We start from the raw sequence: 25,606 nt of genomic DNA, 5'->3' as shown, positions 1-25,606 counted from the left end.
AACTATTAGAGTGTGTCCAGAGAAGGGTGAATAAGTGTAGCAGCCCATGAACACTCTCCCTTTGGTCAATCCCCAAGCCCTTAGCCCTGGAAACATTACCTACCATAGAGTTAGACCTCCCAAAGGGAAAAACAGACTCTCCCATTGACTTGATGTCACAACTTCCTCTGGTTTCTCCTTCCCATGTCACTGGCTTAGCATCCCTGGTGGCCACCCCCTTCCCCTGGAGGTCAGGCCCCTCTGCCCAGCCCTTAGCTCTGCCCCCTTTCCCTTTATAAGCTGACTGAACCCCCTGAAGCACTCTCTTTCCCGGGGTTTGCCCTTCACCTACTGTGTTACTCTGTTGGAATAAAACCTTGCAAAAGAGCCTCTCTTACCTCTATCTCTGAGCCAGTTGCAGTGAGTGTTGAGTGGAGGTTTGACTGTGTTACCTGAATGTTAACTTAGCTTGCTTTTTGAGAGGAGAGGTTTGTTGGGGATAAGAGATAGGTAGCAGCACCTACCACTTTAACACCCGCATTTTTAAGTAAGATGGTGCAAGGTCTCAAGAGAAGACCTACAAGGAGCAGATGAGGTCACTTAGCTTGTTCAGATTGGAGGAGAAAAGACTGAGGGGAGACACCATCACAGTCTATGACTTCCTCAAGTGAGGCAGCAGAGGCGAGATGCTGATCTCTCTCTGGTCACCATCAATAAGTCAGGAGGAAATGGAACGGAGCTGCATCAGGGGAAGCTCAGATTGGACATTAGGAAAATATTCTTCACTGAAAGGGTGGCTTGGCACTGGAAGAAGCTCCCCAGGGAAGTGGTTGCAGCACAACACCTGACATAGTACAAGGAGCATCTGAACAACACTCTTAGTTATATGAAGACTAAGGTAGTTCTGAATGTAGCAGGAGTTGGACACTATGATCCTTACTAGTTCCTTCCAACTGCAGACAATCTACGGTTCTGCTATTGCTCTATCCATATGCAAAACCACCACACATCACATGACAACACCTGGGGAAAGAAATCAAATGTCATGGATTCTTGTTATTAATCACAATCAGAAATTGTGTTTATACCAAGAATTTTGGCTTCTAATAATCTTGTTGTCATCTGTTAAGAACACAATAGTTACACATGAATAACTGTTAAGAATTCATTCCATGTACAGTTAATAATTGGAGAGATCAGTTGACCGTAACAGATTAACAACCCAATTCAGCAGTAATCCAACATTTACATGTATAAAAACTTCCTCAGAAAGTCCTGACTTAAAGATCACTAAAACAAAAGAAAAAAATCTGTTTCTGAAAATAAAACTTTCTATTAGCAGGATTCCTCTTCCTGCTAAAACATTCTCAGGAGAGCTCCACTCAGAAATGTTTATTTCCAGGAGTACAAATTCAGATGTGCAGGCTTATCCCTTTAAAGTATGCACTATTTTCAAGTCAGCAATTTAGAAGAGATAAGTAGTCTCAGGAATCTCATCCTAAAACTGAAAGTGCTTAAGCTTTACCAGAGTAATGAAAAATCCTAACATTCCTACCAAAGGAGCCATACTTTATTCCTGGAAAATTGGAAATTAACATACTGTACTTTTACAGTGCCTTTTAAAGTGTCTTCTTTGGTGTATAGAAGTGCTCCTATTAATTTGATTCTACATTAAAAAAAGAATAAATATAATACCTTACTGAATATTGACACAAGACTTCAATGCATTGGTAAGAAATTTGTCAGTTTGGAAAGGATTTAAAACATTCTCACTGGTGAAGTATTCTTCTCATAGTAAATTTTACACTTGCAATACATTTATCTTCTTTAAATGATATCTTGTAATTTTTTCTCATTCCAAATACATAAATTCTAAGATAGTTCAACATTTTTTCACTAGATTCTCCTAAACCCATCTTTGAATATTAAATGCCTTTCAAAAACTAGCAATTATTTTGCTTTATAAACTACCCATTAAAATAGGGTCTTGGGCATTTTCACTTTCAGAAATCCTCATAGATTACACTCCTAATCTGTCACAGCAGTTTTAAATACATAGAAATTGTATGCCACAGCATATATTTTGACTATTAAATATAGTAGATTTGAAAAAATATGCATAATTCAGAGAAACACAAAAATATAGATATTCATTATGGTTTCATTTACCATATGGTTTCATATACCATATACATTTAAGGTTTCTAACTAATGTCCATCCTGTAGAAGCCATAAAAATCACTCCTAGAATCTAGTTTCAGTTACTTTCTAGATGCAGGTTTTCCCTAACAGCAGTAATGAACTGGTGAAATACACCAAAAAGAGCCATTGCCTTGAACGCCTTTGTAACAGCATCAAAAATACAGAGAGGAATAGGAATGCCCCGCACAAAGGTATTTAGATAAATAGCATTTCCTGTTCTTTAAAACACATGTAGAATAAGCATTCCCAGATACCTTTGTGTTGATTTTTCTACTAGAGAGCTGATTCTAAATTAAGGATTGAGTATGCCTACAGCGAGATGTCCAGAGCAATCAATCAGCATCAATCTTCTCATGCAAGCACTGAGCTGACTTTAGGTCAAAGCTCATTTACAGCATAGAAGACCAAGGCCCATTCACAATAAATGCTAGAGCTTTTATTATTTGCCAAATTTACTATCCTAATTTTCTCCAGCAGATGAGTTCCACAGCATAAACTTGTACTCTTTACAGAATATAGGAAAAAGAGTCTCCTAGTCTTCTGTTTCAAGTACTCACCCTGGATGGCTTAGGAATACTTGCAAGAGTTAGAAACATTCTTCCCATTCTTTCAGACAACCAACAAGATATGCACCCCACTGGACTAGGAGGTGCTTTCCTTAACAGACACAAGTAAATTAATGCTTCAGAAGCTGCAATAACCTCTGATCATGTTCTTCTATACTTACCATCCATGTGGCTGCTAGACAGCAAAATACCTCTACCTCTTCCCTCAAATGATACATGGCTGTAATCTCTCACCAGAAAATAGAAACCAAGCAAAAGAGGAATGATGAGGCTCTTCTTTTGCCTCTCCAGTGTTCTTTTTCTCCATTTTTATAGTATTTTCACAGGTAGGACTGGCCATAAAACAACTATTATTTTTAAAACATTTTAAGTGGATGGCTTTGTTACTTTAACTGACTCACAAGGAGTAGCATCTCTGACCATAATAATTTCCTGTGGCTTTTTTGCCCTATTAAAATTCAAAATTAAATATAGAATCCAACCATTGCTTCCACTTGGATGCTATACAACTTCTTTCTCACAACTTTTATTTGAAGTACTTTCGTTAGAATTATTTTAAATTTAAAAAAGAAAAAGGCAATCTAACTATACCAAAGGAATCTAGTTATACATGGCTATGTATCCTCTACTCAGACAAAATTTCCACAAAATTGTTAGCTTTCTTGAAGAGAAGTTGTTACATAAAGCTGGCATGGCCTGTTTCTTCTTTTAAAGTACACGTTTATCTATTTCTTATGTAACTATTAGAATTTTTCTTTTAATTATGCTTAGCTCATATTCGCTCCCTTAGTGATAATATTGAACTCTATTTTCAACTGCAATTACAACAAAGTGAGCAAAGCACAGCTTCTAAAAGGACCAGTGACTGCCACTATAACATGATTTTGAAGTATTTTTTAGTGCCCAAGCATAGGTTGACTGCAGTCTATCAAAAATATTAATAGTATATAATCCTCTAATTTAAGATGTCCAATACAGCCATCCCAAGATACACAGGGACAGCATAAAACTTTCAAACCTATACACAACTAGGAAAAATAGACAAAAATATATGAACAGGACTGCAAAGGGAAATCTATTTGGTATTTTCATACAAAGAGCTTTCCACTATATTTGAAGAAAATAATTTAAAATACATAATTTTCAAATTAATTTTAATTATTTCACTAATGCAAACAGAAGAGGTGGACTTGCTTGTGTTAAGAATAGAATAACAATATAAATAAAACAACCACAGTATTTGAGTAGCCTGTGCAGTTTAGACGTGAACACGTTATTTACTATAGATCATATTTAATAAGAAGATATCATTTTTAAACAGTAATATTCAATCTTACTATAAAGTAATTTTTATTGAAAGAATATGCCTTGAACTTTTAACTGGCTGCTAAGATACAGAAATATGAAAAAAAAAAAAGATTACCGCAAAAACTGATGGCTGTGATAATATGCTGGTGTGACTAAAAGCTACACCAGAAATTTTAATAGGATAAGCACAGAATTGACTACTGGGCTTTAAAAACAGAGTAGCACTGAGCTCCTAATCACAAGCATCATTAACTTTAGTTTTAAAATTTAGCAGCAGAAAAAAATAGAATTTCACGAACTACACAGAATTTCTTTTCCATGCAAGAGCTTATATTCAGGCAACACTAAATGAAGATCAGGTAATATTTATGATGTTACCCTTTTAAAAGTAACATAAAACAGAAAATAACATTTATGTCAACTTCATTGCTTGCTACTCAGCAAAATCTTGGTAGCAATCTAAAATACAAATAGCCATAATTTTAAAAAATGGCACTTTTTGTAAACACTTCCAAATCCTTTATCAACCTCATTTCACCATTATAACATAATAATCAAAATCAATACTTTGTAAATTATAAACTAATATTGAAGGCAGATGGCATAGGTTTGACATTGCAAAATATATCAGAAACAAAATACTGAGGATGTAGCAATAAAAGGCAGCAAGAAAGTACAACATTAAATATATCCTACAGTAACTTTTCCTGCTACAACCCCTTCTTAATCAACAGCAGCATTTCATATTTATACCTTATATCAACCCAAGTTTTGGCATTATTTACATAACCATGGAATTTAGCTCACCATATTTCATCTTGCTACCAAGGGGAGTTTGCACCTTTTAATTTTTTCACATTATCATGTCAGCTTTCCTTCTGATTTTCAGTCCTTTACTGTCCTGAAAATACTTGTAAATTGACAATGTCTCCATTTTTCCACAGATACACATCACTACATTTTCACTGACCACATTAGACATTATTGCAAGATTGATGTCTACTCTTATGGCAGTCACACCTTCACATTGCTTTGTAGGACTACTTATACTCTACATAACCTCTAGCACCAGGATCTGGGATCATGGCACTATGAAATTAATTTGCATTCAGGTAAACCACAAAATTCACCCTGAAGTTCTGTAAAGAAGAACTGTATTCAGGTTTTTCACATACTCACAAACCACATCATTAATGTGCACTTCCTAAATGCAACTCAGTGTTGAGAGACGAATGAGTGCAGAGGGTTTCCAGGGGAACCGGAACTCTATTTAAAGCCTCTTACTAATTAAATCAAATTAAACTCTGGTTCAGGTGAACATAAATTATGGCTATTCTCTTAGAACAACTTTTTAGGTAGACAGTAACAGATTTTTTCACTGATCCAGTTCTTTTGCTGGGCAGCTATAACATTTACAAAATTGTAGTCATAAGCGACATGAAAGGGTACTTTTCATATGCTTTGACTGAATTCAGAGATCTAACTGGTCCAGAGAGATGATAGAGGACAAAAAAAAAAAACCTTGCCAAATCTCAGTGTTACTGCTTAGACCACAACATTGGGTAGTGTGCAGTATAAGAGGTAATACAACTCTACACTGACGAGCAGTGAAAACCAGTCATATTAAAACTTATTTCTTATGAACTGCTCAGTATCTGCAAGCAATCATGTCCTTACTACTGTGCTAGCTAGATTAAAGCTAGTACATTCAATCCCACTTGGATTGCAGCACAGCCTAGAAACAAAGACTGCTCGTGGAACTGCTTTTCAATTTTAAGCCCACAGTATTTCCCTTCAGAGTCTAACAGAGTCAATGTACTGTCAGTTGCATTGCAGAAAATAACATGAACTATGTTTAATAATACATAGAAAATACACATTGGATATTAAGTCTTGGCATAGAAATTATTAAGTAGTAGTAATAAACCATGGACTAGATAGTAATAGCTCTACATTAAATTACTGTCAGAATAAAACGGAGTATTGACCCGGAAGCATAATTCAATAGTTTAGGGTCTGGTAAAGGACAAGGTATAATAACATAGATCTCAACCATTTGTGTTGATCCTTGAAACCCATAAAAGTATAAACCTAGACAAAGACTAGTCTAGAGAGAATAATGGGAATCTAATTACATGCAACTCCCTTCACCCATATGACTGAAAATTATTTCAGAAACATGTAATGAAGAAGTCTGTTACTCTGTCCTGTTCAATCTATTCTGTTCAAAAGAAAAGCAGCCAAATGATTAATCCTTCCAGTCTGATTTAGTCCTGGCTCCTGAGTTTTCCCAACTGCCTACTACTCATTGCTGAACTCTGTTTTCTGTAGGGAAAACAGAGGAAGGGGCTGCCACCCTCCTTTGCTGTTTCCGGTGTTACATCTCGCATCCCTTGACCACAGCTCACAGCCAGTGCACTGTTAAAGCTCAAATGCTATATATGGCAACTGAAGCAATTAATTACAGGTGTCCTCTCTGAACAAAGCATGTTGAAAGGGGAAATTTTTTTTCTCCCTAAAAGCTAAACAATTTTCCCCCAACTCCAACCATTGGCTCAAAGACAGCCATAGAGGGTCAAGAGAGCTGTGAAACCTTGAGAGACCACTAGTCATGCAGACAATTTAGAGCTAAACTGCTACTCCCTAAAAAACCATGGAACTATTTCTGGAACTCCTGAGGTCAAACTGTATGTGGGGAGGTAAGGAGGGAGCATTTGTGACTGACTACAGCTTGTCCTACTTACATGGTATGACATAAACACATTTTAAATTCCATTACTACAGATATATTATACAAAAATTTTCAATACCTGTGAATATTTTGAGAGATCATAACCATGCTCAAATGCTCATCGCTATAAACTAACATATATATATAAATTTCAAGACTCCAGCACCTGAAGACATTTCAAGTATTGACTAAATATTTAAGGCTATTAATATGAAACATTTGACTTCCATATTTTACTGAGTTCTTCCTTTATTAATACCTAAATATAGTACCCATCCTATGTCCAAACTATCTATGAACTACAGTAAAATGTATGGTTTTATTCTCAATACTTATCACAAAAAAGATTTGTAGATATATGTACATAAAGCCTGTGTTCTGTAGGCTGCTGGAAAAAATCTATCATCACTAACAAGGTTACTTTAATAAAAATGGCTTATCTAGGTCTGCAGTATTAGAGATTCAAAATGATAGTAAAATAAATCACTGCAAAGGAAGAGTGAAGATTAAAATACTGAAACTTAAGAAAGGAATATCAAAGTTGACTCAGAATCCCATTTATGAACCTCATCTACCTTGAATAAGACAATTTCAAGAACGATACAAAAGCAAGTATGCAATCTGCCTGCACTACATAAATCATGTGTATTTACTCATAATGCATATTTAGTATTCATCAGGAGTATGCTTACAAGAGAGGACACTTACCTGATACTACTTCATGAACTTAGAAATTTAAAAAAATTAACAAGAGACTGGAATTTAACAATGAGAAGGCTAATGGATAGCTCAGTACCCAGCTTTCAAACTAGTCTAAAGATCTCTCTTCTTCATTAACATATATTTGTTTTGCAACATTTCAGAGAAACAAACCAGACAGTTTTCATGACCTTTTAAGCGGCAGATTCTATTTAGGGGTAGAAGTTCCACATGTGACTATCCCAAAATCATATCTTGATACTTTATATTGAAAGAAATTCTAAAAGCAAATAGTTGGATTTGAGACTACCATGCCAACAGTATCAAATTTTAATTTGATGTTATTAAATAAAATGTTACTTCCTCAGCATTTCTTGTATGCCCTTAGGATATATAGCACTCTAATTAAGAATCAAGCTCATTAATTCTATTTTTAGGGGATTTTTTGATTCAAGAAAGAAAAAAGTACTTATCTTGAAGAAACTTCTTGTACAGGTGGACTAGATGGCAAGAACTTCCTAAATGTCTGCTTACTCTAGATTCTTTTGTTTTTTTAGACTGTTTCATTTGATTTTACAAATATATTATTTTACCAAAGTTACTAATGAAAGTTACTAGTTAGATATGATTTGGGAGACAGGTTCTATTAGATCTATTATCTATTAGATATCTATTAGATCTATTATCTATTCGAATATATATCTATATTAAAAATTATTCTTACCAAGATGACTTGAAAAAGAACTGGAATAAGATGGTTTTCTTCCATGAGGCTGCAAAAACATATTTTAAGATTTATTTAATAACAGAGTAAGTGAATTGTTATTTAACACACTAAGCTCACAAGAGGAACAGAGCAGTAGAATAGCTGTTCCCAAGATCCATGACCCAGAACCTTAGCCTTTGACTAGCTCTCAACAAAAATGACCTCCATTTCAGATATTAAACAGAAACAGCAATGTTATACACTGCTTTGGAAATTACTTCTAGGTCTGCTTCACTGAGGCAATTCAAGTGAGTAGAACAGTAATTAATTTAGCATTTTTTAATGGCAGTAATTAATAAAATGCTGCAACTATACCACTACACATACTATGAAACAGAGTGCACCATTAACTGTTTGAATTAATAGACTTAGCACACATAATGAAATTATAAATATGCTGTGTTTTTTTTAAGAATGCCATGTTAACTAACTTCTTGGGTTTAACATACTTCTTTCTATATGATACATTTGTCAGATACTTGACAATGCTGAGCAGTAGTGGCCCAAAAGGAGTCAACTAGATTCTTCTACATTTCAAAATCAGACAAAACCCAGCATATATATGCTTAAAGAAAGAATATTCTCAAAAATCAGCAATATTTTACATCAATGCAGTGTTTTCTATTGCTGGACCACAAGATACTGTATTAGTAAAGCATGTGTGTCTCACACACTACAATGACATATGAGTCACATGATTAACTGCATTATATTTTACTGCTTTTTCTGTATTATATTGTCTAATTGGAATAATGATTGTCACCTTTTCTTACACACTATACTAAATGCCTATTCACCAAACACCACAGAGAACACCCAATTGTGTGTCTCAAAATTTTTTCTTGTGTCACCATAATGTCACAGAAGTGCTTCATAAACAATTAGTAGGTTTGGCTTTGTGACACAGCAAAGATAAGACTGCATTAAGAAGCCCATGTGATAAATGTAGAATTCAAACACAGAGAGCATGTCTGGGATCTCAGTGAACAACACTCTAAAAAGTTGTCTTGCCAGTAGTATGCCAGCTAAAAATACCAAGTTATATTACACAGCTCACTGTGAATAAACAGCAGCAGTTATTTTTGACTAAAATAAGTATTTAATTTCATGTTTGAAGCTTTACTGTGTAAAACTCTATATTGGCTTCTGGTAAAACAATAATCAGTTGAATTCTGTTTGGTAAGTTATTTGTTAAAAAGATCTCATATATACCTAGAATCACATAGTTCCATTTAATAGTTTTTATTCATGTCCAATAAGATAAGGGGAGAAGGTGTTATTTTTATGGATAGTATAAGCTAAAATACTAGACTGTAAACTGAAGCACTTAAAAGGAATTTCACATTCTCCTCTATAAATTTAATGGAAAAAATCAGAGGGGGCTAGAACAAACATCCAAAGGTTATAAAAGAAATGCTTAATTTAGATTAATGTCACCTGTAAGAGCACTGGTTGTTCATATTTATTGGAATCCCGTCTTGTAAAAAAAATATAATAAGGAATGAAAGCCATGCTTAGAGAAGAACAGTATCTATGAACAATTCAGAATTACTTCTAAGTAATGCAAATATATGCATCATGTATGAATAATGGCTTACTTTTTCATACTGTTTTTCTATTTCTCTGCTCCTTGCCTTTGCCTAAATGTAATAATGATTTTATGACATAGAATCCATATGAGTTAAGGGTGGGAATAAGAAGATCTGCTGCATTGTACAGTACTGGCATGTAGACCTAGAGAAAAGTAAAACACACCCACTAAACTGTTCAAAACAACAAAACAGTATCCTCTTATGCACCCACATATAGACATTTAACAAAACTAAGTAATAGCCTTGTTCAAACAAATGTGTTCATTTTTTCTTGCATACAGAAATGTTACATTCAACAGAGGGAAAAGAGTTTAGGTAAGGAAAGAAACTCATTATTTCTAAGTTTAGAAGCCTATATTTAAGGACATTTTCTCTTCTTATTAAATTGAAGTAAATTTTTTTCCATATGCAATGGAAACAAATTAATAGGTCAAGGCAACATGAAAGCTAATCTCTTCTGGGCCATCTAATAACCCTTAAATAGACAGTTACGGCAGCTTGGGCACAGCCAGGTCATAAGAGTGCCGGGATTACAGACAGGAGGACTTATTATATTTGAGGTTCATTTCCAGAGCCAAATCTACCAGTTAAATTAAAAGCCTAGTCCATGCCTGCAAAACAGAATTTTGCTGATGTAGATATAACAATACTGAATGTAAAGAAAGTCATTTAAACACCACAGACTCCCAAAAAGAGCAGCTACTGTAACAGCAATCATACTGACAAAATGAAGTTTTGCCAGCACAAGCCTACTTATGCTTAGAGCCTATTGGAACTACTTACCCCAGCAAAAGCTGCTCACTTTGCTACATAAGCACCATTTAAACTGTGAGCACATTAGCAGTAAAATACAATCAAATACCAAGAATAGCTAAGCAATCCTAGTTTAGGCAGAACCTAGAAAAATGCTTTTGTGGTAGAGGGTAAATTATGAAACAATTGTTTTCAAACAGTGGAAGTGGTCCCAACTGTTACAGCACTACAACGTCAGCTATACTTTCTGCTGAGATAAGCTAAGACAAAACTAGAGCCAATAGGTCTGTTCTTTAAGGTCACCTGCCAACCTTTATGATTGAAACAATAAAAAGCTGCAGCCTTGAAAGAAAATTATACACATAACTTAGCTAAAGCATAAAGTCACGTAAAGCATGGCATTAAGACAAAGCTTAAAGCTGATTTATCCCAACTTTGCATATATGTGCTCAAGCAAGAGAGTGACTTTATCACACTCATTGTTGTCTTACATAGTTTTACAAAGGAATTGTTTTAAACCTGGTGAAAGAGGAGTTTACTATGGGATTTATTTCATAGAAGGTTATTCTAAAGCAAAAGTATTTTGGTTCTTCATAGACTGTTACATAATTTATATTAAATTAGGTCCCACCCAGTTTATAAAACATACAGAATCATCATGATACCCATATGCAAATCATAATACTAAATAACAACACTATTTCCATCTCATTTAAAACTATATATAAATAAACAGTGCTGGCTCAAAATAACTGGTGATCTGATTTTAAAAGACTTGCTGTCAGTACAATCTGAATTTTTAATATAGTAACAATTTTCAGAACGAAATTGTGCCTCCAATTTTGCTTTCTAACAATATGCAAAATCTGTTTTTCTAAGAAATCCTAAATTACTTTATTGCAAAACAAAAGCCTACTCCAGGACACTAAACACAAAAGGCTTTTTGTTACAGGTTTGATACCTTAAAAAGATAGAAAATGTGTTATCAGAGAGAATCTTTAGAGAAAAGTTGGATGGGAGGGTGTGGAAATAGGGGTATTACACACATTCTAAGCTGAACAAATGAGTAGAAATGATTCTGCAGAACAGAACTGGGGGACATGCACAGAGCAAGAACCAAGACATTAATTTTAAAGGGATGAAATGTCAAATCCATGGTAGATTTTTGAACCCTACTAAGGACTCTTTAAAAATAGGCATGTCTGTTCACATGCAAAGGCTGGGGGAGACAGCTAAAGGAGAAAATATTCTAGAAATTTATGAAGTAGTGTACTTCTTCTTAACTGTAACATGATGGCATAAATTTAAATGGCAAGATCAAACAAAGAAATACAAAGAAAATACCTGAAGATGATAAATCTTTATATACATGTGGTTATGTTATAGAATAACTACTTATGCTGAAAGTGACTTGTGAAATATCTCCTTTAGTCCACATAAATGAAATGAAGATGTCTCCTCAATAGCTACCATCTACAGAACACAACAACATCTTAAATGGGTTCTGAAAAAAACCCTCAGAGGTGGCTGAGAAAGCCTCCAGAAAGTATTCACACACACTTGACTCCTTCCTGTAGTCTTCTCTGGCACCTACTATTGAACACAAGAGAATGGACTGGGCAGTGGTTTAGATTTGTTTCATGCTGAACAGATGATTCATTGCAAAACTGAATTCACTCAAGTCTGCAGCTCCAGCTGTAGCAACCCAACCAGCTGACTCTTCTTCATTTGGTACTTATATATTTACAAAGCAAAAAATTCACTACTGAAAGTAAAAAAAAACAAGAATGAATGGTATTTGTTCCTTTTTAATGCTTTACATCATTTGAACCTTCCAACATGACTCTTTTCAAAAATTCACTTAACAGTAACATCAAATATTTCTCTCACATTTTTACAAGTTAGACATTCAGCAATTGATCAGCAACATGAAAGAGGAAACAAAATTAAAGTGTGGGAATCTACAAAATTAGAGGGTTTTAGGAAAACTGCAAAAGACAGGCTTCAGATACAGCAGAATTGTGAACAGTGCTAAAGCAGCAGTTTTGAAATATGTCAGCAGAAAAAATTATTTAAACTGTAGAAAAGATAAGGGCAAATAGAAAAATAAATCTATGTATTAGTGCTTGTCTGAATAGCTTTCTAAGTTGCAGAAAGTTTATCTAGCAAGATATTAAGAAAGTTAAGCTTATGAATGGAGCTCTGTGTGTTGTCTCTTACAAACGAGTATTGTAGTCGAAATAAGCAAGCACTGTTTTAACTAAAACTACGTGTGCTTATGGTGATTAGATAGAACTACTGTCAATATGTTTTTGCTTTGTGCGATTGGTTGAGAAGCATATAAAGTATGTTGTAACAGTAAGTTTTCTGGCTTGCTGCTGAGATTGTGAGCATCTTTCCATTGTCATAACTATGTAATGAGACTGATGCTGAAAAAATAAACAGCTTGAGACACTCTCTTAGCAGCCCCGCCTTGTTCGCGTCTGTAAATAAATTGCTGGCCAAATACAGGTTTAAGGTTAATAGCTTATTTCTTTACTAAAGGGGAGCTTTTATAAAATGCAACACTAAGGAGCTGTGTTTTACATTAAAAATGGTGATTAGTATTACAGTCTGTACATGACCAGACTATGAGAACTCCCTTGCAATAATGAACTCTGACCACTGCCTTTGATATGAATTACAATGATGTGCAACTTGACAACAGTGTTATTAGCTGACACAAAATATTTCAAGAGTCTGTTTCTGGGCAAGTCTTCCTGCCTGATCGTTTTTGATAAAGCAGCATATATGCAAACATTACACCCAACAACAGGAACAGCAAGATCATAAAAATTCTCTGCTGTTTTATATTAGCATTACTTCTCTAAAAAGAAAATCTGGGTTTTTACAACTCAATTTCCATAGATGTGAAACTAGCATAATCAAAACCAAAATCAGGTTCTAAATCTACATAAACATTCCCTAAAGTTCTAATAAAACAGTTTAATCCTCTGGAAATCTCTCTCAATCCATCTGGATTGTGATTTTCTCACTAATGTTGTACACCTCTAATATGTAGTTCTACAGCTCAGTTCAGCTGGACTAGGCCCTAAGGCTTACCTGTTATCAGAACTACTCCATTTTATTTTATTCATATTCATTATAGAAAGTAAAACAACACATAAAAAGAGAGAAGTAATATAGAAGGAAATAGACCTACTTTTTTAAAATGAGCATCTCAACAATAAACTAGGAAATTAAAATGACTAATGAGAAGAACAAAGTATTTTAAAGCAATTAACATAAGCCCATATTAATCAAGGGAAGGACTAAAGCACTAGACCTCTAGTATAGTGGCAAAGAAACTACATCAAAGACAATCTATGCATAACATCAACAAATTATTAAAAGCAACACATTGAAATCCAAAGAGTTTTGTTTTGGTTTTGGGTTTGTTTGGGGTTTTTTACTGTTTGTTTTTTGAAATCAAGAGCAAAGATTTTAGACCATTTCAGAATATAGTGGAATGTAACTAAATTGATCCACTGATGTAGATCATAATAGTGTATGAAAAAACTATCAACTTATTCCTAACAGCAACCCTAAAATGTGCCTTTAATGGTCTTTAAGAGATGATGCATAGGTACAAAAAGTAGCATTGATGATGTTTGAAAATTGGACAATTCTTAGATGATTCCAAAGACACTACAATGGTTACTTTGATTAGTCAGGACAATTTGCTGCAACGTATAAGGTTGATCCATCTATCATCTTCACAGGTACTTGATCTGTGGTGTTTAGAAGCAGGAGATTTTTTTGTTGTTGCTCTTCAGCACCTTCTTTGTTTGGTTTCTGATGCCTTTTCCTCTTTTTTAGTGCAGCCTAATATTTATCTGGAAGACTTTTTTTTAAAGACAGGAGGTGAGAAAGGTTTCTTAATTTGGTTCCCTGTCCTTCATCATACATCTAAGAAGGGTGCCTTACTATTAGTTTTTAGTTAGGTGTTTCTCCCTCAGGAAATGCCCTTAATAGAATACTGGAATGTGTCCCACTTCCATGATCATTATCTGATGCAGTATCTGACATTCCTCCCTCCACTTCTGTTCTATTACCTTTACTGTCTCTCTTCCTTGAAACCAAAATTGTCTATTTTAGCAACCCCTAAAATTCAGACTCCATAGTTCAGAAGGTTTAGCTTTCAGACACATTAATGTCACCAAATGCTATGATTTTCCAACTAAAGGTAGGCCAAGTAGCTACCTAAGAGAGCACACAGCTACATTCCGTAAGGTTCTTTGTAAGGCAAAAAGGCAGCTTAAGAATCATGATCCAGTAAAAGTTACCTGGAGTAGCACAGTATAGATTCTATTACAACAGTCAAAACATTTAAGAGCATCATACAGGTATAGGTATACCACAGTTATAAGAGAAACTAAGAAATTCACAAAAAACCCTCACTACTAGGAAAAAACCTAGCAATCTGATTGGTACAGATCACAGCAAAGAGCATAAAAGACTCAAAGCAGGAACCAAAAAAAACTCCTAACCCGTTATAGATTATGTCTGACTTCTTATCCATGCATATAACCTATATATTAAGTTGGCAAACACACAGAAGAACAAGCTACCTATGATACTCTTCTTTCTGAATGCAGACTTGGCATGGTTAAATCACACCTCAGCCTGCTGCAGACATTTGCTCCCACTGTGAGAAGTTCTATTCCTCCAAAAACTGTTTACACACAGGTACAATTCATCAAGAACAATTAGTGCAAAGGGGAAAAAAATAATGCAAATTCAGGATAGTCCAGAAATTAATCATTAACTAAAGCTTAACTTTCTTTAACTATCCTTAATCTCAGGGATTTCTTTTGAAATCAGCAGTCTCAATATAGCTAAATATCAACTCTGCTATTAAGTCTCACACTGGTTTTAATGTTCACAATTTTTCTTGTCACAAACCACTAAAAATTCTTGAAGAAGACAAGGCAACAAGTATTTAGGAGAGCCACAATAGAATATTACCAGAAGGTTTAAAGCCAGACTATTTACTTTGAGCCAAATATAAAACAGGCAACTGATGGACAAATTTGGTTCAAAGCTCACTCTTCCAACATCTACTATTTTCTTAGTAAACAAACTCTAAATGAGGTTGTATTAGACAGCAATGGTTGTGTGATCTAAAAGGGTACCTGATTCAATTATACTCTAACCCACTCAGGTCAAAACAGACAAGAAAACGCTCATCCTTTTCTGAAACTGGATTTTCTTCCAGTGGATGCTCATATGATTAGATGTCCAAATAATTAAAAGTGTCCACAGAAACATATTAAAGTTGGGGTTTTTTACAGCTACCATCTTACACAAGAGAGAACTTACACTGGTGAGAGATCTAATTCAGCAACACACTAATGGGATATCACTAGAGTTTTTCACTGCTAAATTGAAAAGCAATGGAGTGGAAGAGCTCCTACAACAGAGAATATTAAAAATGTCCTCAACAGTGGAGCAATGGCAAAGAGTGCAAAGTATTTTTTGTATTCTTATAAAATGCTAATTAAAGGAATTCAAAACATGTAACTACAGTATTTTATCCTAAGCTTAAAAAACATCAAAACCATAAGTTGAGTATCTGTGTCTATGCCATATATAACAAACAACCTGTAAGAGAAAACAGAAATGCCCAAAAATAGTAGGAGGAAGATGAAATCTCTTTCCTCTGATATCACAATTTAGCTAATTTACAGTATCAATCAGCTATGAAAAAAAGGAAACAAAAAAAAAATTGAGTTTATCTGTCTCCTTTCAAGTGCAAAAATAAGAACTGCTCGAATGCAGATGCCTCTATCAGGGAGCACACAGGTAAATCCTGAGCTGATTGTAAGAAGAAATGAGATGCAAGAAAATTGGTAGAATTATTAAAGAGAGAGCAAGAAAGCAAGAATCTGTTAGGTGAACATGTCTGAGAACAAGCTATCATATGGAACAAAGTAAATAAAAGTACAGACTATTCCTTGTCCTCCTCCCAATTCACTCTTTACATCAAAATAATAATATTATTAACTATTTTCAAGAGACATTGCAACAGCACGGTAAATACTAATTTGTCACTTGACATTTTTCAATCTTTTTGCTACTACTGCTTTCATTCATTTAAAATTGCAGGAGAAATCATCCATCCTTGAAAGCTAAGCATTGGGGTAAAATGTAAGCTTGAAGAAGCCACAGAGACTCAATGCAGTGACTCACATGACTCTCATCAGTACTAAAATGCAGTAGAGTTTTTCCACCAAGAACAAATTAAATCCCACAGGATTTGTGTCTAGTGTTATTTATTTACTCTCCATCACAATTTTTGCAGATACTTTCCATCTGTCTAATGAAAGGAGCAAAAGAGAGCATATGCCTTGAGTAATTTTGAGCTTCATGAATACTGATTAATTACTCATTGAACCAAAACAGAACCAATTGCCATATAGTGTTCACCATAGCATGTACCTGGTTTCCACTTCGTTCACCAGCAATTTGTATGAATATATTATTCACCTTTCTCGTGCTTTTGAAGCATTGGCTACTTTCTGCAAAATTCATTGGGAGGCCAAAGAATAAGGAAAAAAATAGACCAAGGGAATTGCCTAAACTGTGCTCATTTAGAAACCCAGCCAAACACATGATTTAGTGAAAGTAAAAGAGGACTTGTAAAGTATTTGAGAAACACAACAATTACAGATGAGTTAGAATCTGGAATCTGATAGCCAATCCTTAAAGAATAGTGCTGGACATACTGGTATTTCAAATTATTAATAGTTCATTGATTATTCACAGCTCCTCTTTAATAATATTAAGAAAAAATTTCCTGTTTGGTGCCAGATGACCATGAGGATGAATGAACCAGCATTATGGTTACACAAGTATTCTTCATAACTCTTACAGTACTAGAATATCCATGGGTTAAATCTAAAAATGAAAAGCTGTTCTACTTGTTTCTAGAATACATAAAATCCTACAGCAGCATAAGCAGCTTCTTTACAATGAAAACTGTTTTACACAATTCAAAACATTTAAAATCTCAAGCCTCCCTATTTCCTAGTTAATTTGTAGTCTACTAGTATAGTAAAGCACCGTTCCCAGAAGCATCATAAAAGATTAAAAGAGGATGTTTCATCTTTTGTAATAAAAACTGGGAAAACAAATTAAATTTCCTTGTTGTTTTTTTTTTTTTCCTTGTGCTCATTTCAATCAATCAAAGCAAGACAGTACAATGCTTATCAACCTCTGAGCCATAACACTATCAGACATCACAAAGAGACAATAGCCAATGACAAGAATAACCACATTTTTCGGGCATATCTGGGAAGACAGAGAGATCCCTCCTTATTACTATCAACTCACACAGTTTAAGTTGTATGTATGACACAGTTTTTTATTTTTTTCCTGTCCATCACAGTCTAAATTTTGAAACAAGAAGGAAGAGATATTAAGATATGTCTAAATATACTGAGTCTACCTATATCAAAAGTTAAAATTTTAATTCAGGAATTTTAAGGGTAGATATATTTGCAGGGGAATTGACCAGTTTTCAAGTGAATTGATTGGTGTAAACATTTAGAAACACACCGTCTTTATCCTAGTCACAAATATGTTTAGTTGAACAATAATTTTGATAATGTTTTAGGTTTGCTTTGGGATTTTTTTACATTTTTAAAGATAATTTTAACATTAAAATTCTTCAGATATTGTCTCTAGTGTTTCATTGGCTAAATCCAAATTAAAATAACCAGGATCATATAAACGGACACAAAAGATGTAAGATGTGTTCTATAACAAAAACTCTCCAATGATTTTTCTAAATCATAGTGCTAGTCAAAGAAGTACAATAGTGAGATCTGTTATTGCTGATCCCTAATAGGAAAGGAGAAGCTGAAAGAGAAGTAACCAAGAGAAACAGAGAATGTGCTGTTGTATCACCTCACAGAAGCAGGGCTGCGGTCAGTCAGGGCCACCAGCAGTTTCAGAGCATACATTGGTATTGGGTCTGGAGCCAGCAGAATGTGCTCATACCTGAAACGCAAGGGGGGAAAGGGGCAGAAAGAGAGGGGGGAAAAGAAGTCAAGAGATACACATCAAAAACTGATACTAAAAATTCATCATTTCCCATTTCCAAACTTTATAACTACAATGGAAATACAAGGCTGTTTCAAATTGTACAAAGCAACAAACAAGACTCACTTAGAAACAGTATTTTAAAACCAGCATCAGATTAAATTTAAAAGCAGCATTAATAAGAGAATATGTTTTTAGAGAGAGAGATATAACTATAAAATAGATATACACATGCTTCTGTGTATATATGTGTACATATATAGATTTTCAGGTTATATATAGAAAACATTCATGTTTTATAACTATAAATTATAGTAAAATATATTTATAAAATATTCACCTTGTCTAGAGGTGCAAGACCTATTTATTGATCTATATTATTTTACACATAAAAAAACTATTCTTCAAGAGACAAGTAGTAAATGAGCCTCAAAATATCAGGTAGAAGATTTATTGAGTGCTTAGGAACATGATCAACCAAATTATATATGATTAAGCTCTATATTTTGTATACATAGTCATTTTTCTCAAAATTGAGAGAAGCTCACATTGAGGTTTATATTTTATCTCAAATTTCCAAAAATATTGCTTTCACTGCAGTATACTTTCATTCTCCAAGTCATATAGACCAGAAGAATATAAAAGTACTCCAAACCACTGTTTCTTGAGAGCTGTGGCAGAAAATAAACCAAGATAAACCTCTTCAAAACATTTCCAAGTATCACTTCATGGAAATCTTGGTAAGGGAAGAAAACAAAATGGACTGTTGAAAAACAAAATGGACTTTGTTGCTGCTACTAACATTCTAGTGATGCCCACCCAACACACAGGGCTGATTTTACTGTATTTAAACAAAAATGTATATGGATGGCAGTAGGATACAATGATGCAAGTGAGAAAGATGCAAGCGAGAAAGATGTAAGCATAGAAAACCACAGACTCAGGACTCAGTTATATCAAAACACAACTAGTCCTACTCCAAATACATGGAAGTAATAGAACAGGAAGTGTAAATCTCTTCATTTGAAAAAAAAAAAAAAAAGCAAAACCCATGAAGAATAAATCAAGAACAAATGAAAGGATTAATTATAAGAAAACACGGTATGTATGTTACCATGTTATGAGCAACAAAATGCTTCCACAAAATAAAAAACTGTAGTGTTCTGATAAGAGGAAGGGGCAATCATGCAAATCACTGAAAATTTTACTTCACATCTTGACATCCCTAGTGCTGTGTGAACTGAGGAATCTGGATCACTTCCCACCACCTTCATGCTAGCATGTACCTACCGTGTGTTAGCTCTTCCCCTCTATGTAGACACTACACCTCAGCACTCTGACCTGTGCAGGAAGGAAATCTAGAGGGAGAGGTTTGCTTGCCTATGACAAGAAGGGACAAGCACACCAGTCACACAGTCTTGATGTATCCTGTGAGAGTTGCTCACAAGGGCTAACACTCCTACACAAGCACACAGCCTATGGGCAATGTGTCATGGCTACTACATACTTCAATGTGCCACTGTAGGGTTGCAAACCACATTAGAGTATCTACAAAACTATCAGTTACAAGTCAGTGTTGGCTTCAGGTCTTTAGTGATTAAATTCTCTCTTTTACAAAGAACAGATTCCAGTTTCTCAAAGAAAACCCTTTCTCACAGGTCAATAAAAAGTTTCTTAATAAAAGAAGAAAATACTGTAATACGTTAGTAGACACTGATCCTAAAAGCCCTACATATGAGCAATATATATTCCTACCAAACATAATGGGACTTGAAATTTTATTTTTTTTCAGAGCCCATAACTAAATCTTCTGAGGCAATCAAAAATGCTATCAGGTGACTCAGATAACAGGAGTCATCTTTCACTGCATAAGATGTGGATTTAAGTCTCCAAAACTGTAATTCCTAACAGCAGTTATAAATTAATCAGCCATGCTAGCTTAAAAATCAGACACTCGGCAATATACTTGTTTACATTAACACATCAATATGTTCCCTAAACAAGGTCCACCTTAAGAGTTTTAAGCTTTCTATGTATTACACTTGAGAGATACTCTTATTACTTAGCACACTTAGCAACCTAATTGTCGTGAACTGCGGGAGAAATGCGACACACCATATGCGATGAATAGCAAATCCCGAAGCTTATTGAAACCCCACACATATTTATATTGGTGTTAATGAAGCTTATACATATTGCAAAAGCTGAGCTCATTATTGGTTAAAGCACACTTAGATCAACCACACCTACTTCTATCTTCTAACAATTATTTTGCTTCTATGTTTACATTCTTCTAACTTTTCTACCTAAGATAACTACATTTTCTGGCAAGCGATTTTCTCCCCCGTCTTCCCGTTTCAGAGAAGGTCACTGTGACCTTTGTCAGTGATTGGACACTGGTTGCTCAGTTCCCAGCTTGTTTCCCCTATCCTTATCCATTGGTATCACATCGAAATGTCCTTTCTCAGCTAACCAATTATCCAAAAAGCTCTCTACACCTAATTTCTTGAGGATCAATAAAAGAGTCTCACTTCACTTCCTTTTCCTTCAAACTCTCTTCTCTCCTCCCCCAAAACAATACTAGGAAAAGATATTTCTAAGGGAAGGTGCAGTGATCCATCAAACCAAATACCACATGAGAAAACACAGATAACTAGAGTCAATGTCTTAGCAATTAATATAAACACATTGACTAAATAAGGGCCATTAGGAGCTATGAATATATGAATCTTCTCAAAAGGGAAAATATACTACACTTGGGATACTTTCTTAAATGAATGAGTCATCAAATGATTTCACTGCCACTTAACACAGAACAGTTTAGTAACAGTAGCTGTTGTTATCTTACTGCAAAAGCTCCATACTTTTTTGGTTATTTCTTATGGGCATCTCTTTACAGCACTGACTCCTCCCTCCTCACAGCACAGCCAACAAACTCCAACTCTCTTCTCACCCAGCTAACCCACTCTTCTATAGCACTCATCCTTATTGGACACACCTGTGGCCTATTAAGAGCAGGCTTGTTCTTAATCTTTGGCAATTAGCACAGCTGTAACGCCTCAGGGGTGAGATTGCCTTCTACACTATCTTTATTCTCTTACATTCTATCCTCCCACAAGAAGCTGTAGGGGGCATTTTATAAGGGTTTTGTGAACTTCAGGTACTACATTATAAGGAGTTATTTTGTCAATCTTTTCTATAAACAACCTTGGCAAAAGGAACTAAAGATTTAGGGATGTAGACCCTCTTAAGCTCTTAAAAAAAGAATATTATGTCAAGCATCCTGGATTTCATACTTGCAGAACTGGCTTGGTAGTCTACTGAGAATAAGCTACACAAGCCTTCAAATGAAATATAACTTTATTTACACACTTCTCTTTTTCTGCTGATTCTGGCTCAATTTTTAATGATAGATAACTAGGAATGTTAGAAATTAAAATGAAATAGAGCTGATGTTTCCATTTTTGATTTAAAAATCTGGATATAAAGCATTTGCCATCTATTCACTGTCTATAGCTGCAGGTTTCATCTTGGTTATGAAACGTTCAGGAAGATAATCTTTCAATGAACTGAAATTTAATGACACTGTTTCATTCAATTCAATCAAAACCCTATGAAGAAGCTAACTTTGTAATCTATAAATGCACAAATATTTAATGAAATTACATTTTATTGATGATGCAGAAGATGAGAAAAAAGTAGTTATCACTGCACTCCTGCATTTATCTCAAAATGAAATCTACTTATATTTTATTCATAGTGACCCACATTCTATTTCAAGGGTCAGTTTTACAGTTAAACAAATTAATTTGAGAAGTATATTTATAGGAATAAAATATACACACAAATGTTGAATATTACAATCTTCCCTGAAAAGAACATCCCATATTAAAACGAGATGTCACTCCCTTCCATTTTCAACAGCTCTCAGTAGATTCAAAATGGGTAGGAATATCTACTTAGCTCCGCAGAGTGCCCACGAAAAGTGACCATTACATATCTCCCCTGTTTTGACTGTCCTCCAGCTGAGTTGGATTCTTTCCCATCCCTTACCTCACGACAGAAAGACTAAACAGTATCAGCAAAAAGCTCTTCAGCCTTCAATGTTCTATCTCAGTTTCAAGAGATTTCAAGTTTTCAAGTAACTCATATTTCTTGGGATAGAGCTCTACATTATCTTCACAAGTAGATTACTCTGACTCTTAGAACCTCTCTCTTCTAATCTCTATTAATGAGATGGGGAAACTGATTGAGGAATTACTTATACCCTGGATTCAAGATCCTGAGCTGCTGTTAAGACTCTTTTTCATAGATCTGCCATACAGTGCATGCTAAGATGGCACAGCTGAAGTCCCCAACATAGGATCATATTTAGTCTCAGGCCAAAAAGCCCTTCCACTCCAGTGAGCTAGTAAGCTTGAAGACAAAAGTTAATTGGCTGTTTTCCTTCTAGTTTGTAATTAGCATGACACTTCCCTCCAAACACACATCCCCCTGTTCAATGAGAAATATTGTGTAAGATGGACGTGTCTACAAAGGGCAAGCTTCAGAGTAAGCACAGAACTCTCTCCTTTGACTTCAGGCCTCTTCCCCTATCTGAAGAAAATTATCTGACAGCTTTTATTAATGCTTTTAATAATAAAATATACTCTCTTTTAAAAATAATATTTCCAGTTGCCATTTTAATTTGTACTGATACCCCCTACATTGCTCAGAGGAAAAAAATTTGAAGAAAGGTGTTGAAGTTTCTCTACAGAACTGTTAGATTTACATCCAATTCTCTGTCAGAGAGAAAAGTCTACGCACCTTACATGGATAAAACATTGATCCTCAAACTGTAAGAACATTACTCAATTAGCAGAGAAAGTCTCATATTTGGAAAAGACACTGGGTTTCTGATCATAATCCAGCATTCACTCCTCCAGCCTTTTTCCACTTATTTAGTGTAGGGGTGGTGAACAATTTTCTCACTTGGGGCAGCTGAGTATTGACCATAATTAACTTTTGAGGACAACATAGAAAAATACACTGCAGCATTATGAGAATAATGTAAAATACGACTGATGACTCATCACTACTGTACTTGTCTTGTGTTCCTTCCCTCTACTCACAGATGTTACCAGCTCACAGTCAATGTGTGCATAACACAGAGAGCTCTCTTTATGCTCTCCTGCAAGTTGGCATGAAAAGAGAGGCCTCATTTGACCATAAACCATGTGAAGGATGGCTAAAACAAATACACTGTCAAAATGGTTGGTGTATCAAGTTAATCCCCATTACTGGAGCAATATTATACTTACTGAGGCAGCAGTAAATCTCTAATGAGAGACAGAAGCTTGTTGTTTGAGTTGAGGCTCTCCTCTTTCTCCTCACCCATGACTTCGTGGCTTAAAAGCACTGATGTGGTTTCTGAGAGCAACCGCAAGCTCAAGAGTCTCCACTCCACTTGAAAATAAAGGTGCCAAGAATGTGACCACACTGAAATATAATTAAAACAAACTGTGGAATTCATAGAAACTGTAGCTGATATGTCTGTACTTACCATTCTGACTGTGGACCAAAGAAACAAGTGGTGGGACGATAGAGTCTTCAACCTAAAACAGAGAATTAGAAAGATGTGGCTTAGATCACTCACAGAGGAAAAAGATAGAACGGAGATACACTATCATCTATGTTTATTTTGCTGCTAGAGCCCTTAAACAAAGAAGTGAATAATCATGGAAATTCAGCCATAATCACTCTTATAAAGCCATCAAGTTAATGTTTCTCTGGTAAACTGCCATAAAAATTACAGATATTAACGTACTTTTATATAGAAAAAAACCAGTAACTTTGGTATAATTCATTGACAGGGACTTTTAACTTAAAATACAGAATTCAGTGCAGATGTAGGATATTAAGAAAAAAGAGTATTAGAGTATCTTAATCCTGATGTTTTAATCCATAAACTAATCATTGAATAGAGTTCAGATGAAAAACAGAATGGCACAGAATTAAAATACATCAGAAAAGATGTATTACCTCTAAGGAAACATCCCTAAGCTTAATATGGACAATTGAAAATATTTTAACTTCTTCCCTTCTGGTAACACACAGTCTTCCACTAAAATGTAAATTTACATTACTAAAGACTTGCACAATGAAAAATATAATCCAGTCAACTTTTTGTTGTCCATGAGGGTATTGTTACAAATCTATCCTCTGTCACAGGACTAGTCAGCTCAGGTCCATTTGAAATCAACTGATGATAAACTAGGCTACAGCTCAGTTACAAAACAGTGTATTATTAGTCATCTCTGTAAGAGAGTTTCTAATTCTTAAATCACTGGTAAAATATAATTTATTTAGACAGGTCATGCTTGGGTTTTGGGAAGAGGATGGATGAATAGCCCTGCAATTTTTAAGCATGTATCGTGGATGCACACCTCCTAAGATTTACTTATACAAAGAAAATTGCTGCGTAGATTTTCACTGCACCATGGACAGGATTTGGTGTAACAAGACTGCGTTATACTCTCCCATGTGTTTTGTTTCAGTAATTAATATGAGAAGATAAAATTTCCCTAGATACATGCAGCTACTAATAAGAAACATCTATAGAAGTTGAAAGTACATATGAAAAGGGTCACTAACTGAAGTTAGCCTCTAGCCAGCAATAACTGCAGTTAGCAACTCTTTCACTGCTGGTTGGTGGACTCTGTTAAATCAATCTCTGACATTAAGGGACTCATTTACTTTAGCTGTTTTCATTTCTGAAAAAAAACTACTACAAAATGCTTTTGTTACAGACTTTCAATAAAAGAAGTAAAAGGATTCTGCTTGGGGTATGGAAGCCAAACTAGTACAAGTTTGCAAGTACAAATAGTCTTTACACCTTATAGATAATGCTATATATCATAGATGCAGTGACTTTTGTAACATTTCA

At 34.8% G+C, this 25,606-nt stretch overlaps 1 protein-coding gene across 1 annotated transcript in view; it reads right to left on the bottom strand.

Annotated features, from left to right (window-relative positions):
* Positions 1 to 25,606, bottom strand: part of ULK4 (unc-51 like kinase 4) — a 215,026-nt gene that overhangs the window by 111,398 nt on the left and 78,022 nt on the right. Inside the window, exons 28-31 of the mRNA XM_066556214.1 lie at positions 24,224 to 24,275; positions 23,982 to 24,126; positions 18,547 to 18,639; positions 8,210 to 8,258 (exon numbers count right to left, since the gene is read on the bottom strand). Coding sequence (XP_066412311.1) covers positions 8,210 to 8,258; positions 18,547 to 18,639; positions 23,982 to 24,126; positions 24,224 to 24,275 — 339 coding nt within the window. The remainder of the gene's footprint in view (positions 1 to 8,209; positions 8,259 to 18,546; positions 18,640 to 23,981; positions 24,127 to 24,223; positions 24,276 to 25,606) is intronic.

Source organism: Molothrus aeneus, chromosome 1, assembly GCF_037042795.1.
Source record: "Molothrus aeneus isolate 106 chromosome 1, BPBGC_Maene_1.0, whole genome shotgun sequence".
NCBI lineage: Eukaryota > Metazoa > Chordata > Aves > Passeriformes > Icteridae > Molothrus > Molothrus aeneus.
The sequence above is the reverse complement of the archived record's forward strand: the minus strand, read 5'-3'. Positions and strand labels throughout refer to the sequence as shown.